The sequence below is a fragment of the Xyrauchen texanus genome, chromosome 13, assembly GCF_025860055.1.
Source record: "Xyrauchen texanus isolate HMW12.3.18 chromosome 13, RBS_HiC_50CHRs, whole genome shotgun sequence".
Lineage (NCBI taxonomy): Eukaryota > Metazoa > Chordata > Actinopteri > Cypriniformes > Catostomidae > Xyrauchen > Xyrauchen texanus.
The window spans coordinates 11,878,991-11,893,623 of NC_068288.1; the positions used below are offsets into that span (position 1 = coordinate 11,878,991).

Here is a 14,633-nt window from a genome sequence, read left to right on the forward strand (position 1 = left end):
TAGCAAAGTTATTACATGTGATCATGGAAACGTTCCCGAGACCCTAATGCAATCCAGGGTGCTTCAGTAACCTTATCTAGCGAGACAGACCTTGACATGCTGACGAGATCCAGGGCCAGGAATCCAGCACGCCCTATAAAAAGCCCAATGAAATAAGCCAGTGTAACCCGAAGACCTTCCCATAGACCCAGCGGAGCAGCGGAACTTAAGATGGTTACAGTTCTGGAGGACTGATCTCCACAGTGGCTCTGTCATGCCTCTAGATGCCTTATGACATTTTACTGATCCCAGATGTTTATGATTTTCTTCTGCTGAACACAAATTAACATTTTTAAAAGAATATTTCAGCTCTGTGGGTCCATAAAATGCAAGTGAATCGGTGCTAAAATCTTGAAGCTACAAAAAGCACATGAAGGAATCATAAAAGTAGATTAATTTGACTCTGGATTAATTTATGTCTTCTGAAGCAAAACAACAGGTGTAAGAAATAGTTCAATATTTAAAGAAAAAAAAAAAATTCTAAAGCCAGTTGTGGCCAGCTGTGATATGCATGGTCACGAGGGTGAAGTTCAAACTGCCTCTAGCATGACATAAGAGAGTTGGCATGTCGATAGGGTCAGATCCTACAGATGGTCTGAAATCGAGGGGAAAAATGTTCACTGCACGCCCAATATTTTGAGTGACTCTGTCAGTGTTTTGTTATCCCATAGCTTCAGTTGCTCAGGATCTTTCATAGGGAATCTGTGAAAAGTTAGTCTTACCTCTTGCGATGATGCCTGCAGATCTAATCTAACATTTTTGTGTATGTTGAAGCATCCAGGAGAAGCACACACACACACACACACACACACACACACACGTGCACACACGGCATTTTTAAATAGAAACGGACAGAAAATCAATGGCAAAACCAATTCAGTTCTGTACAACATTCCTCCTCTATTGCAAACACCACAGCCATTTCCTGTTCCTGTTGGTGCTAGTGCTCATGTTTGTAGCCTGCTAGCATTACTTATCTTTTTATTTTCAGCATTTAAACTAATCTCTCCCATTTGTTTTGAGTGCATAGTTTTCTGCGTTTTTATACTTAACTTGATACAACTACATGCATTTTACCACGCACGCCTGCCTTTCCACTTATCAGGATTAAACTGCATGCTTTACCGCATGCATTTTGTATTTTTTTACACCGATCATTGCATCGATCTCAAATCACTGGTGATCAGGAACCACCACCACAACAACAACAATTATGTGAGGGACTTGCATCAATCTCAAACCCGCGCTGATCAAAAACCACCACAACTACAAACAATTGCAGTAAGTCATGCATCTGCTCATATTATCACTTGGTGCATTGCATGCCACACGTTTACTATAGCTTCTTCAATCAGTAGTGCGGGATTCACATGTTATAAAATGTAAGGAATTAGTCAGGCTGAAGGTTAATGAGTTAGAGACACGCCTCCGAACGCTAGTGGAGGTCAGTGAGAAAGAGAAGCTGGTAGATACAGTTTCAGATGCGGGTAGTACAGTGAGCAACACAAACACACACACAAGTTCCGGCTGTAGAGCCCCCACAGCAGGGCATTTGGGTGATGTCTCGGCAGCATACTCCAAGGGCAAAGCACACCACTCTCCCATTCCTGTTAGGATTTCCATTCGATTCTCCCCACTCAATGATGCCCCCAAAGCACCCTTGATACTTGGAAAGAGACTCCAGACACTATGGTTAAAATGCATTTCAGGTCCCAGAGCCTCTGACATCAGAACAAATTTACAAAAGCTGGCTAATGCTAAACGTAGATTTTTCTAAGATTGTTATTCATGTCGGCACTAACAATGTCCTGCTTAGTCAATCGAAGATTGAGAAGTGAACCTGCAAAACCGATGTCAGACACCGTAATATGTTCTAGCCCCCTCCCTGCTTGTCGTGATGAGGTTCATATAGTGATAGTATCGGACTAACTTGGGAGACAGGTCAGGAAGCAGACAAACTGGCTAATCCGAATGTCTGCTAGCTGCCTTGAGACACACTGGTCCCAATCAACATCACAGAGAATAAATCGCCTATATAGATTATTGTATCAAATCCCTTAGTTCCAGGGAATGGGGCAGCAGGAGACAGCATGCTCCATTCAAAATAACACAGTCTTTATTCACACAAGATGCTCACTTTTCAGAGCCACGCACGCACGCACGCACTTTGTTTAAGCACCTTTGGCACCAATTACAGCCTCAAATGTTTTAAGTATGATGCTACAAGCTTGGCACACCTATTTTTGGCCAGTTTCTCCCATTCTTTGCAGGACCTCTCAAGCTCCATCAGGTTGGATGGGGAGTGTCGGTTTACCGACATTTTAAGATCTCTCCGGAGATGTTCAATCTGGTTCAAGTCTGGGCTCTGGCTGGGCCACTCAAGGACATTTCACAGAGATGTCCCATAGCCACTCCTTTGTTATCTTGGCTGTGTGCTTGGTGTCTTTGTCCTGTTTGAAGATGAACCTTCGCCCCAGTCTGGGGTCCAGAGAGCTCTGGAGCAGAGTTCATCAAGGATGTCTCTGTACATTGCTGCATTCATTTTTCCCCTCAATCCTGACTACTCTCCCAGTTTCCGCTGCTGAAAAACATCCCCACAGCATGATGCTGCCACCACCATGCTTCACTGTAGGGATGGTATTGGCCAGGTGATGAGCGGTGCCTGGTTTCCTCCAGACATGATGCTTGCCATTCAGGCCAACGAGTTAAAACTTTGTTTCATCAGACTAGAGAATTTTGTTTCTCATGGTCAGAGTCCTTCAGGTGCCTTTTGGCAAACTCCAGGCGGGCTGTCATGTGCCTTTTTACTGAGGAGTGCCCCCTTTGCTTCCGTCTGGCCACTCTACCATACAGGCCTGATTGGTGGAGTGCTGCAGAGATGGTTGTTCTTCTGGAAGGTTCTCCTCTCTCCACAGAGAAATGCTGGAGTGCTGACAAAGTGACCATTGGGTTCTTGGTCACCTCCCTGACTAAGGCCCTTCTCCCCCGATCACTCAGTTTGGCCAGACGGCCAGCTCTAGGAAGAGTCCTGGTGGTTCCAAACTTCCATTTACGGATGATGGAGACCACTGTGCTCAGAGACCTTCAATGCTGCAGAAATTGTTCTGTACCCTTCCACAGATCTGTGCCTCGATACAATTCTGTCTCAAAGTCTAAGGAATTGTCTGTAGACCTTCATGAATTGGTTTGTACTCTGACATGCACTGTTAACTGTGGGACCTTATATAGACAGGGGTGTGCCTTTCCAAATCATGTCCAATCAACTGAATTTACCACAGGTGGACTCCAATCAAGTTGTAGAAACATCTCAAGGATGATCAGTGGAAACAGGATGCACCTGAGCTCAATTTTGAGTGTCATGGCAAAGGCTGTGAATACTTCTTTACATGTGATTTGTTTTCGTTTTTTATTTTTAATACATTTGCAAAGATTTCAAACAAACTTCTTTCACGTTGTCATTATGGGGTATTGTTTGTAGAATTTTGAGGAAAATAATGAATTTAACCCATTTTGGAATAAGGCTGCAACATAAAATGTGGAAAAAGTGAAGCGCTGTGAAGACTTTCCAGATGCACTGTATATATTTAACAAATATATAAATGTATTTTCTATTATAGCATAATTTTAAACTATGCCAGTTTTAAAAAACACTATACAAATAACTTGGACTCGACAGATGTTTTTCACACGTCAGTTCTCAAGTGAACTTTTCAACGCACATATTGGATCCTTGTGAATGTGCATGCCATAGCTGGCTGGATGAAAAATTTTATTGTTAAAAAAAGTTTTAATTATGGATCTGTTTATTAAACCTAGTGTTTCGCTTCAGTAGACAATATTTAATCCACTGGAGTCATATGGATTAATTTTAAGATGGCAATGTGTGCTTTTTGGAGCTTCAAAATTTTGGCACCCAGTCTTGTATGGACCTACAGAGCAGAGATATTCTTCTAAAAATTTTCATTTGTGTTCTGCAGAAAAAACAAACTCATGCATAGCTGGGATAGCATGAGGGTGAGTAAATGAGAGAATTTGGATTTTTGGGTGAGCTATCATTTAACGACCCTTTTTGGTGTCACCCCAGGATCTGACTTGTCGGCATTCACTTACAAAGATAATACGCTCGTTTCAGATGAACAATAACAGTGAACGGATGACAGTGATTACCAGCAGGTCCATACTGGACTGGTTAGAAATCCGTCAGACTTGCTGTGATGTCATGGCGACATATGCCAAAAATACTCTTGTGAGAGTGATGCAGATGAAGTTTTTAGAGCCAGGTGGCGCAGTTGCTTACTTCCAGATGTGCGAACTGCAAGCGTGAAGGAAACTACTAGCTGACGACACATCTTAATGCTCATTAGCATAAACTGTGTTTTGTAATATGCCATTATAGTTTTGTACTGGAGATGGGCTATGGGAGGGTACAAATAGAGGCAAACTGGCAAATATGGACACTTGCTCTTTTTCCAGACAAACCAGTATATACTGTCCCGCCAAATACCAATAAAAAGACGTTTTGGGGATTTGCAGGTGACTGTTACAGCAGGTCTTCTACTGTGGAAGGTCTGATGAGGATTCAGAAATGACAGCAGTTATGTTGTGAAACTGTGTCAAGTTGCACTACCTGTGGAGCTGCATATGAACAGGAGCGGTTCCAGAAATGAATGCGACACTGTAATACCTGATAGTCTGAGTCTAGCTTGACAGAAGCTTCTCTGCTGAAGCGATCTCTCCCCAAGACGCTCCCTCTGCCATAAAGACGACTAGCACTGAGCGCTGAAGATGAGGAGGACAGGGAGGAGGGTGATGACTGTGAGGAAGAGCTGGAGACAGCGAACGGAAACCGACGAGACTTTGAATCCATCTCTGAACTGCACCCTGAGAGAGAGAAAAGGAGTGTGAGAAGGCACTACAGCTGAATACCTATGGCAGCAGTCAAAGCAACATTGCACTTAACAAGTGTGTCTTCAGTCACTGACTACCACAACCTGTCATGTATTATAAGCTGCCGCCAGCAGTTTGATGCTTTTTAAGTTCTAAAAATATGAGTGACACCAGACAACTGTGAATTTGAAGATGGAAGGGGGACAGAAAAACATCCACATTTACTAGATAGCCTGAAAAAAGTTGTCAAAGTCTATTCAGCAATGGCTCACCTGCTTAGAAAGCTTTAAAGGAATACCCACAAATTTAAATTGTCATTATTTACACACCCTGATGTCATTTTAGATCCATATGAAAACGGATATGAATTCTTCTGTATAGCACAAAAGGAGATATTTTAAAGAACGTCCCGATTGTTGACGTCCATACAAATGGAAGTTAGTGACTCACTTTTAAAGCTTAACAAAAAAAAAGGTACCCAAGTGTCATAAAAGTAGTCCATGTGACTTGTTAGTCATATTCAAAGTTTGTGAAAACCATCCGATTGCTTTGTGCAATGAAAATACAACTTTTCACCTTTTCTACAACTAATCATTTCAGTAAAATATAGAGCAGACAGAGAAGAATTAAAAGCTGTAGACTGTTAAGAAAAACTTTGTTAACTACTCTACTGGATAATAGGCAGTGGTGGCACAGCAGTTAAGGCTCTGGGTTACTGACCAGAAGGTCGAGAGTTCAAGCCCCAACACAGTCAAGACACCATTGTTGGGCACTTGAGCAAGGCCCTTGATCCTATCTGCTCCAGGAAGGCCGCATAATAGCCGACCCTGCACTATGATCCTAGCTTAGCTGGGATATGTGAAAAAAATTTCACTGTATACATGCAAAAATGTATGTATAATGTGGGACAACTGATCAATTATTATCATAATATGGAATTGATTCTTTAGTGGATCTCTTGTGTTCACTTTAGTTGTGATGGAATATTACTAAGTCTGACTGGGGGACCTCGAGGAGTTCCCAGGTGAATATGGAGATATAATCATTCCAACTAGTCCTGGGACTTCCCTGAGGCCTTCTCCCAGCTGGACGTGCCTGAAACACCCCCTTAGGGAGGTGCCCAGGCGGCATCCTTACCAGATGCCCAAACCACCTCAACTGGCTCCTTTCGACGCAAAGGAGCAGTGGCTCTACTCCGAGCTCCTCACGGATGACTGAGCTCCTCACCCTCTCTCTAAGGGAGAAGCCCGCCACCCTTCTGAGGAAACCAATTTCAGCCACTTGTACTTGGAACCTAGTTCTTTCGGTCATGTGTGCAACATATACAATGCTTTCTACATGTGTTGATACTCCAGAGACCAAAGCGTGGCTTGCTGTGTGCATTTTCCATTTCCCTTTTTGATTTGTAACTAGCAGCACTTAATAAACAAGAAAAAACTAAATTCTAGGAGCAAAAAATCTTCCTAAAAATGTATGTTCACATATGTGGACATATCAAACCAAACTAGCGATGCTACTCTTTACACCCAAACAGGGTTCATTTTAAAAAGCTTCTTGCCAGTTGGTTTTAATCCATTTAAAAATTCTGCGTTCGCCTATAGCAAAGCCAAAATTCAACATCCATGCATGTAGACCAAAATTAAAGGCTTCTTTTAAAATTTCCTGGAAATATTTTAAGCCCCCCCCCCCCTTTCAGCCAAAAATGTTTAGAAATTTCAGTGCATCCCTAATATTTGAATTAGGCTCTGCCCATGTGAGGTGATCAATCATTTTATTTTCTTTGAGAGCAAATAACAAACTTGGTCTGTTTGATTTACAATAGTGCACAAGTTGTATCGCCTATTTTTATGGCGTGTTTTTCCTTCATGGGGCTTGAAAGCACAGAGTCACTACAGTATTCACTGTAACTATATGCCAAAAAGATTGAACACTGAAAAATTATTTTGATAGAAAGACGTCATATGGGTTTGGAACACCAGAACAGTCATTAAACTTTTATTTTTGGGAGAACCAATTAGTCTGCTGTATCACAACACACTTTTTTCCTCCTCTGTAAACCCCCTAGAATGTCTTCCTTCTGCAAACTTCATCAAGCCATCTAAAAATACCCCACTCTCTACAGTAAAGTATCAAAATAGCACCTGCAACGAAGGCTAAAGCTCTCTGCTGTACGCACAGCCTTTTTCAAATCACATTTCCAAAGTGAGAACACTGCTAAATTTAACCTGAAGGCATGAAATCACTGCCTCAAGTCAGGTGTCATGCAGAAAGGGAGCAAGTGCGGCAGGGACCATTGCAGGCCAAAGCCTGTTCTTGAAACGTATAGGCCTACTCTCATTTCTCTCATTTAGATCATTCAGCATGTTATAAAGACACTGCATTGCCTAATTTATTAGTCCTAAGCAAGCTGTTGCATAGAGTGGACCCAAAAATTATTTAGATGCTTAAGCCACATTTAGAAATGGATAAATATCATTAAATTAGTGCGGTAGTTCCCAACTCTGTTCCTGAGGCCCCCCAAAACTGCACATTTTGTATATCTCCCTTTTCGGACACACCCAATTCAGGTCTTGGAGCCTCCAATAACGAGCGGATGAGTTGAATCAGGGGTGTTTGTTTTGGGAAATATCCAAAATGTGTGCAGTTTTGGGGCCTCCAGGAACAGGGTTGTGAACCACTGAATTAGAGATTATCAAACAAATGTGTTAAACAAAGCGATAACTGCCAAAAAACAAAAAAAACAGCAAGACCTTTTCTCAAACTTCAAATGGAAGAAATGAAGTCATGTGGGTTTGAAACAACATGATGTATCATACTGTTTCAAACCCATATTACTTAATTTCTTCCATTGAAAACTGATAGATCGAATTTAGAACGCGTGCTAAAAATTGTTACTGTCTCTTTAAGAAAACAGGCTGCCTGTCAATGACAGCATATTAACGAGAGAGGACTCAAATGGCAGCTTTACCTCATTCGTGCTATTCATGATTAGAAATAAATGTCATTTCTTTTTTGTTTTTGATCAACAATAGACTGAAAAGAACAGAAAGGATATTAAGGGCGTTTTCACACCTAGTTCATTTGAGCACTACAAACGGTCTCAAGAGTGATATAACATGCAACTCAAATGATCTCAGATTCCCCTAAAAGGTCCCACAAACGAACCATACTCAGACCACCTCAGGAGATTCGGTCTAAGTATGGTTTGTTGTGGGTCCTTCTGTGTTTGGACTGATTTGTGCTGTGTGAAGGCGAAGAGGTACCAGTCTGCTTTGCATTTAGTTATGACATAAGTCCCTCGAAGTCCCTGTTGAAGTCAGAAGTTTACATACACCTTACCCAAATACATTTAAACTCAGTTTTTCACACTTTGACATTTAATCGTAGAAAACATTCGTGGTCAGTTAGGATCACTACTTTATTTTATGAATGTGAAATGTCAGAATAATAATAGGGAGCTTTTATTTTTTCATCACATTCCCAGTGGGTCAGAAGTTTACATACACTTTGTTAGTATTTGGTAACATTGCCTTTAAATAGTTTCAATTGGGTCAAACATTTTGGGTATCGTTCCACAAGCTTCTCGCAATAAGTTGCTGGAACTTTGTCCCATTCCTCCAGACAGAACTGGTGTAACGGAGTCAGGTTTGTAGGCCTCCTTGCTCCCACAAGCCTTTTCAGTTCTGACCACAAATTTTCTATCAGACTGAGGTCAGGATTTTGTGATGGTCACTCCAATTCCTTGACTTTGTTGTCCTTAATCCATTTTGACACAACTTGAGGTATGCTTGGGGTCATTGTCCATTTGGAAGACCCATTTGTGACAGAGCTTTAACTTCCTGGCTGATGTCTTGAGATATTGCTTCAATATATCCACATAATTTTCCTTCCTCATGATGACATCTATTTAGTGACGTGCACCAGTCTCTTCTGCAGCAAAGCACCCCCACAACATGATGCTGCACCCCCATGCTTCACGTGTTCTTCAGCTTGCAAATCTCACCCTTTTTCCTCCAAACATAATGATGGTCATTATGACCAAACAGTTACATTTTTGTTTCATCAGACAAAAATACATTTCTCCAGAAAGTAAGATCTTTGTCCCCATGTGCCCTTGCAAACTGTAGTCTGGAGCAGTGTCTTCTTCCTTGCTAAGCAGCCTTTCATGTTATGTCGATATAGGACTTGTTTTACTGTGGATATAGATACTTGTCTACCTGTTTCCTCCAGCATCTTCACAAGGTCCTTTGCTGTTGTTCTGGGATTGATTTGCACTTTTCACACCAAACTATATTCATCTCTATGAGACAGAATGAGTCTCCTTCCTGAGCGGTATGATGGCTGTGTGGTCCCATGGTGTTTATACTTGCGTACTATTGTTTGTACAGATGAACGTGGCACCTTCAGGCATTTGGAAATTGGTCCCAAGGATGAACCAAACTTGTGGAGGGCCACACATTTTTTTCTGAGGTCTTGGCTGATTTCTTTAGATTTTTCCATGATGTTAAGCAAAGAGGCACGGAGTTTGAAGGTAGGCTTTAAAATACATCCACAGGTACACCTCCTGTTCAGTACACCTTCTATAAGAAGCAAATTAGCTAATTGTCTAAAGGCTCGACATAATTATCTTGAATTTTCCAAGCTGCTTAAAGGCACAGTTAACTTAGTGTATGTAAACTTCTGACCCACTGGAATTGTGATAGTCAATTAAAAGTGAAACAATCGGTCTGTAAACAATTGTTGGAAAAATTTCTCAAAGTAGATGTCCTAAACGACTTACCAAAATTCTAGTTTGCTAATATTAAATATAATATTGGTTAAAAAAATTGGTTTTAATTACTTCAACCTTAAGTGTATGTAAACTTCTGAATTCAACTAAGTCCCATAATTGCCTGATCAAGATAATTTGATCTAACTGTGATTTTTGTGAACTTTACAATTCCAACAAAATTTTACTGTCCAAATAATGGAATGTTAAACTAATATAGAAATATCATGATTACGATGACCGTGCTGTCTCATTTTCCAGTCTTGCCATATTATTAGAGCACTCCAAATTACCAGCGGACTGGCCGCAGTGCAGCTTCTGAAGTGCGCGCAAAGATAAACTGCTTTGCGCTGTGATTTACATGCTGAAGTCTGCGAAATTACAATCAAGGATTTTGACAGTGCACGCAAAGCACTCCGTTTCACTTTAACATTTAAGGAATGGTAAATGTTTTGGGTTCATTCACACATGCAGGAGGTGATGCTCGCTTACTTTATTCCTGTGGAGATGATAAAACGTAACACATTGTACATAGATCGCAAATGTTTTCCTTCATGCAAAATAAGCGTTTGTGCGTTTAATTGGGAGAGCCTTAACATCTGAAAGTGAAGAATTAAGAACAGAAATGTATTACTATTGCATTTCCTAAAGTAGATTAGAAAAAAGCAGCGCTGTCTGGGCTATATTGAAAACAGTGTAAATGTAATGTTGGCCAAAAAGAAAGACTTAAATATTTGAAAATATTTAAAATATGACTTCTCGTGTCATTCTTTCCCAATGCAATATTTTAAGTTTTTAAAGCCATAAAAGGAAAATCACAAGTCCATTTACACTGCTGAAGGGTGAGGGTCGAAATCCCTTGTCTCTTCAGATATATCAATACATATATATATATATATCCTTTTATATCAATATCTATCTATATTCTGTTGCTTAACTTCTTTAATAAAGTGATGAATTAACTATATGCATGATCACATAAACAATTATATTCTCTTATGCATAACTGAAATATACTTTGAATCATATGTGTGTTGGAATGTTAACTAGTGTCTTTTAAGGAACATTCCAGAGTCTCTCTCTCTGTCCTGCCCGTAGTCTGAAGGTCCTTTGGGGATAAGCTTAGCTGTGATGAGAGGGGGCAGGGAGAATGTTAAACATATGTTCTGTGTTTGATCATTACTTTTCTATGATTAAGTATATGGTTTAAAATCCTATGCAATATTACCTGAATAGTAGAAGTGTGATTTTCTATTATTATTTCTTTAGGGAAGAAATGTATGTTATTTTTCACCCTCTCCTCTGCCCGAGGAGTGAATATTTTATCTCTCTTGTTTTGGCTTAAATGACCTGATAATGTGTGCTCTGGCTCTCCTGTGCCCAGAGAAGAACTGTCGTTCGTCAGTGTTTTGTGTGTGCGTTTGACCTTCTACCCAGGTTTTGAACCCAGGAAGGCACACCAAGCCGACTCGAAGACGCCCGCGACCATCTGCGAGGTCACTTCAGACGTAAATCTCGGGCCCAGACGACAATTGCGCTGACTAATGTTGATAGGCCATTTAACTATCTATATGTTGTGACTTTGTACTTTTAGCCAATCAGGAGTGAAATAATGGAATGTACGTCCTTGCAAATGGTATAATTGATGTAAGATTTTGTGTAAGGTACGAGTTGGCTTTTCGATCTCCTCGTGATACTTTGCCGCTGGCTCTACCAATTTCACTGCAAACTATACTTCAGTAAATTTTGGATTCTTTAATTATACTTCTCGACTCCTGGTCTTCTTTCTCCATATCTGGTCAGGGTCATAACTGTTATACCCCTAACACTGCAAACACAAAAAGCACTGAGGTTGTTTCCAGCTGGTTCCATTTAAGTGAACTGGGTTTGGTTCATTGTATTACATGTGAAACCACCATAAAACAGACATTATTCAATGAAAAATGGATGCTGTGGATCTTGTCTTTGGATACAAATCCAAGTCAAATCTAACTTAATTTCTCACCATGCAATGAAAGGATCTCGGTGCTGAACTTTTATGCCATTATACTCAATCACCGGTGAGTGCAATCTAAACCTTTACCAGCCAGTGACATATTTAGTCTCATAGTGCGAAATTTGTTCTCATATGAGTGTCATTTACACATCGTAGAGGTGCACATGTAGTAAAAGATCAATCTTGGGATTTAATGATAAATGCTGATATCGTTCAAACGAAGACTGTGATGCATCAGAAAATCAATACTCTTACCAAATACTAATGAAATGTAATTAAATGTAATCCAATGAATGTAAATGCTGACAGAGACAAATATTCTGCGTTTTGTCTTCCATGGAAGCAAGCACATAATATGGGTTTGGAACAACATGAGGGTGATTAAGGTTCCGGAGTTCCGGAGCCGCCTTTCCAAATGGTAACTAGTTAGAACGGTGTTGTCAGATCTCACAAGAAAAACAAAAAGGACCTGGTCCGGAAAAACAAGCTCAAAATAAGGAACTTGCCACACCCAAAATAAATAAATTCTATTAAATAGCATTTCTATATGGGGGTGAATTATCAGCATAGAAATCATAACTGGGATTTAGCATCATCTATTGCTGGCTGAATAATTGTAATTTTTTTAAACATTTGTTTTTAAAAATGGTGTTATTCAGAATCTAAAAGCATGTTTATTTTCTAATAATAATAATAAAAAAAAAGCTTAATTTTTTCCAAGCAGCAGGAAGCTTGACTTTGTTGTTTGGTTTTATGACAGAATTATCAGAACAAAATTAACTGGTTACCAGCATTTAAAATTTTCACATTTGAAACAACTGAAAGGGATATTGTTCCCATTTTAGGTTAAGTTCTGGTTTTCATTCCTTGAACTGTTTTTAGTCCTTGCTTGAAACACACAATTATTTTAGGTCAACTGCATTTAGGGTCTCTGTATTTATTTGCAGAAATCACATCCGTAAAAGCTAACATAGTGCTACAGAAAGATGTCTGACAAGCATGTGTATGTTATAACATCCGCGTGAAACATTATGCAACCATTGCAGGATGATTTTGTAAAACTCAGGCTCATACCACCGTACACCCAACAAAGAGCACACTACACTGTACACTTATAACGGAGTCATTAGAAGTTCATGCATGCAAATTCATCTTTTTTTCTTTTTTTTCCTTTTCCTCCCAAATTTCACATGCCCAATTCTCACTACTTACTAGGTCCTCACGGATGCACGGTAACTCACCACAATCCGGGTGGGGGAGGACAAGTCTCAGTTGCCTCCAAATCTGAGACCGCCAATCCGCGCATCTGATCATGTGGCTCGTTGTGCATGACACCGCGGAGACTCACAGCACGTGGAGGCTCATGCTACTCTCAACATACCATGTGCCCCATTGAGAGAGAACCACAAATCACAACCACAAGGAGGTTACCCATGTGACTCTACACTGCCTAGCAACCGGGCCAATTTGGTTGCTTAGGAGACCTGACTGGAGTCACTCAGCACACCCTGTATTCAAACTCGTGACTCCAGAGGTGGTAGTCAGTCAATACTCGCTGAGCTACCCAGGCTACTGCATGCAAAAACAGCATGTTTTTTTTTTCCTTCCTGAATCAGTAGTACACTACAGGGAGTACATACTTCTACTCTTCCACTTCCCTGATTTTAGTGCACCGTTTTAGATCAGTTATAACACAGCAATTCAAAGATTAGAGATTTTTAAGTGCCAACCTATGCTGGTTCCAGATCAGAGTAGTGATTTCTAACATTGACTTTTCAAAATCTATGACAGTCTCTATATTCACTATGCATATGGCCACTAAAGAACAATGTTCCAGACATGTTTGATGCTAAACTTGACAGCATAACACCATGATCTTTGCTCTGAAGCACAGCTGGCACATATCAAGCTGGTGACAGTGCTCAGGCTGTTTTGATTTGCATTTGCTCAGATCTCGGATTACAAGCACATGAAAACACAAATGGCTCTCAGAGGAGGAACACGCGGATTATTTACTCTGTACAAAGCATTTATTCCAATAAATCAGACTGATTTAACTCAATACCTTCAAAAACAGAACATGCACCACTGATCCGTTAAACTAGCGTTATGTGATCCCCAGAGATATTAACATTAATAAACCAGCACTCTGCCAAATATCTAGGCCTTGTTTTTGTTAGCAATGCCACTTCGTAACTAAAATAACATTAAAGCTACATTTCGAAAACACAGTCGAGCAAACGCATGCCATGGGATCGTAAGAATTTATATAACGACTTCCACGAACACATTCCGTTACAGCGGCCCAGTCTCACCGTTTTAAAGGGCTCCGATTGGTATCACTTCCGTATGAACTCGCCTCTGATTTTCCGTCTCTCCGCCTTTAATATGCATGGCGCCCATGTGTTGATATAGAGAGACGGTCACGTGGTTTAAAGTGTAAACGGACACCCGCAGGAAACGCTTATCTTTCATCACGACAGGTGACTGACAGGCTTGTCGGCCAATGAATGGCAGCATAGCGAAATACGCCCCGCCTCTTTGGTGTTGACATGAAGCATACAAATTAAGCATACTGAATGTGAGACTGTAAAGCAACTTCTAACAGCAGGTTGAATACGAAAAGAAAGTATTATGTGCATTTAAGGTTGTTTGAAATAATAATAAAAAAGAGAACTTTATTAAAAATGAACCTTTTTTCAAAACACGTATCAAGTTCGTAGAAATGTTATCTATTTGTCTATGTTGATTTCATACATTTTCGAAAAACATTTAAAGCATTTTAAGATAGAAAAAAGACTTGTACCTTGAATACACATTTCTTCTGGGAAAGTGTATATATAGGCCTATATATACACAGACACACACTGGCAGCCAAAAGTTTGGACTAATGAACAGATTTTGCTGTTTCAGAAGGAAATTGGTACTTTAATTCACCAAAGT

The 14,633-nt window shown here is 40.2% G+C and overlaps 1 protein-coding gene across 1 annotated transcript in view; it reads right to left on the bottom strand.

The window, feature by feature from the left end:
• LOC127653526 (E3 ubiquitin-protein ligase MARCHF7-like) overlaps positions 1-14,118 on the bottom strand; it is a 32,254-nt gene extending 18,136 nt beyond the window's left edge. Inside the window, exons 1-2 of the mRNA XM_052140216.1 lie at positions 14,006-14,118; positions 4,724-4,920 (exon numbers count right to left, since the gene is read on the bottom strand). Coding sequence (XP_051996176.1) covers positions 4,724-4,906 — 183 coding nt within the window. The 5' untranslated portion in view covers positions 4,907-4,920; positions 14,006-14,118. The remainder of the gene's footprint in view (positions 1-4,723; positions 4,921-14,005) is intronic.
• Positions 14,119-14,633: the final 515 nt, after the last annotated feature.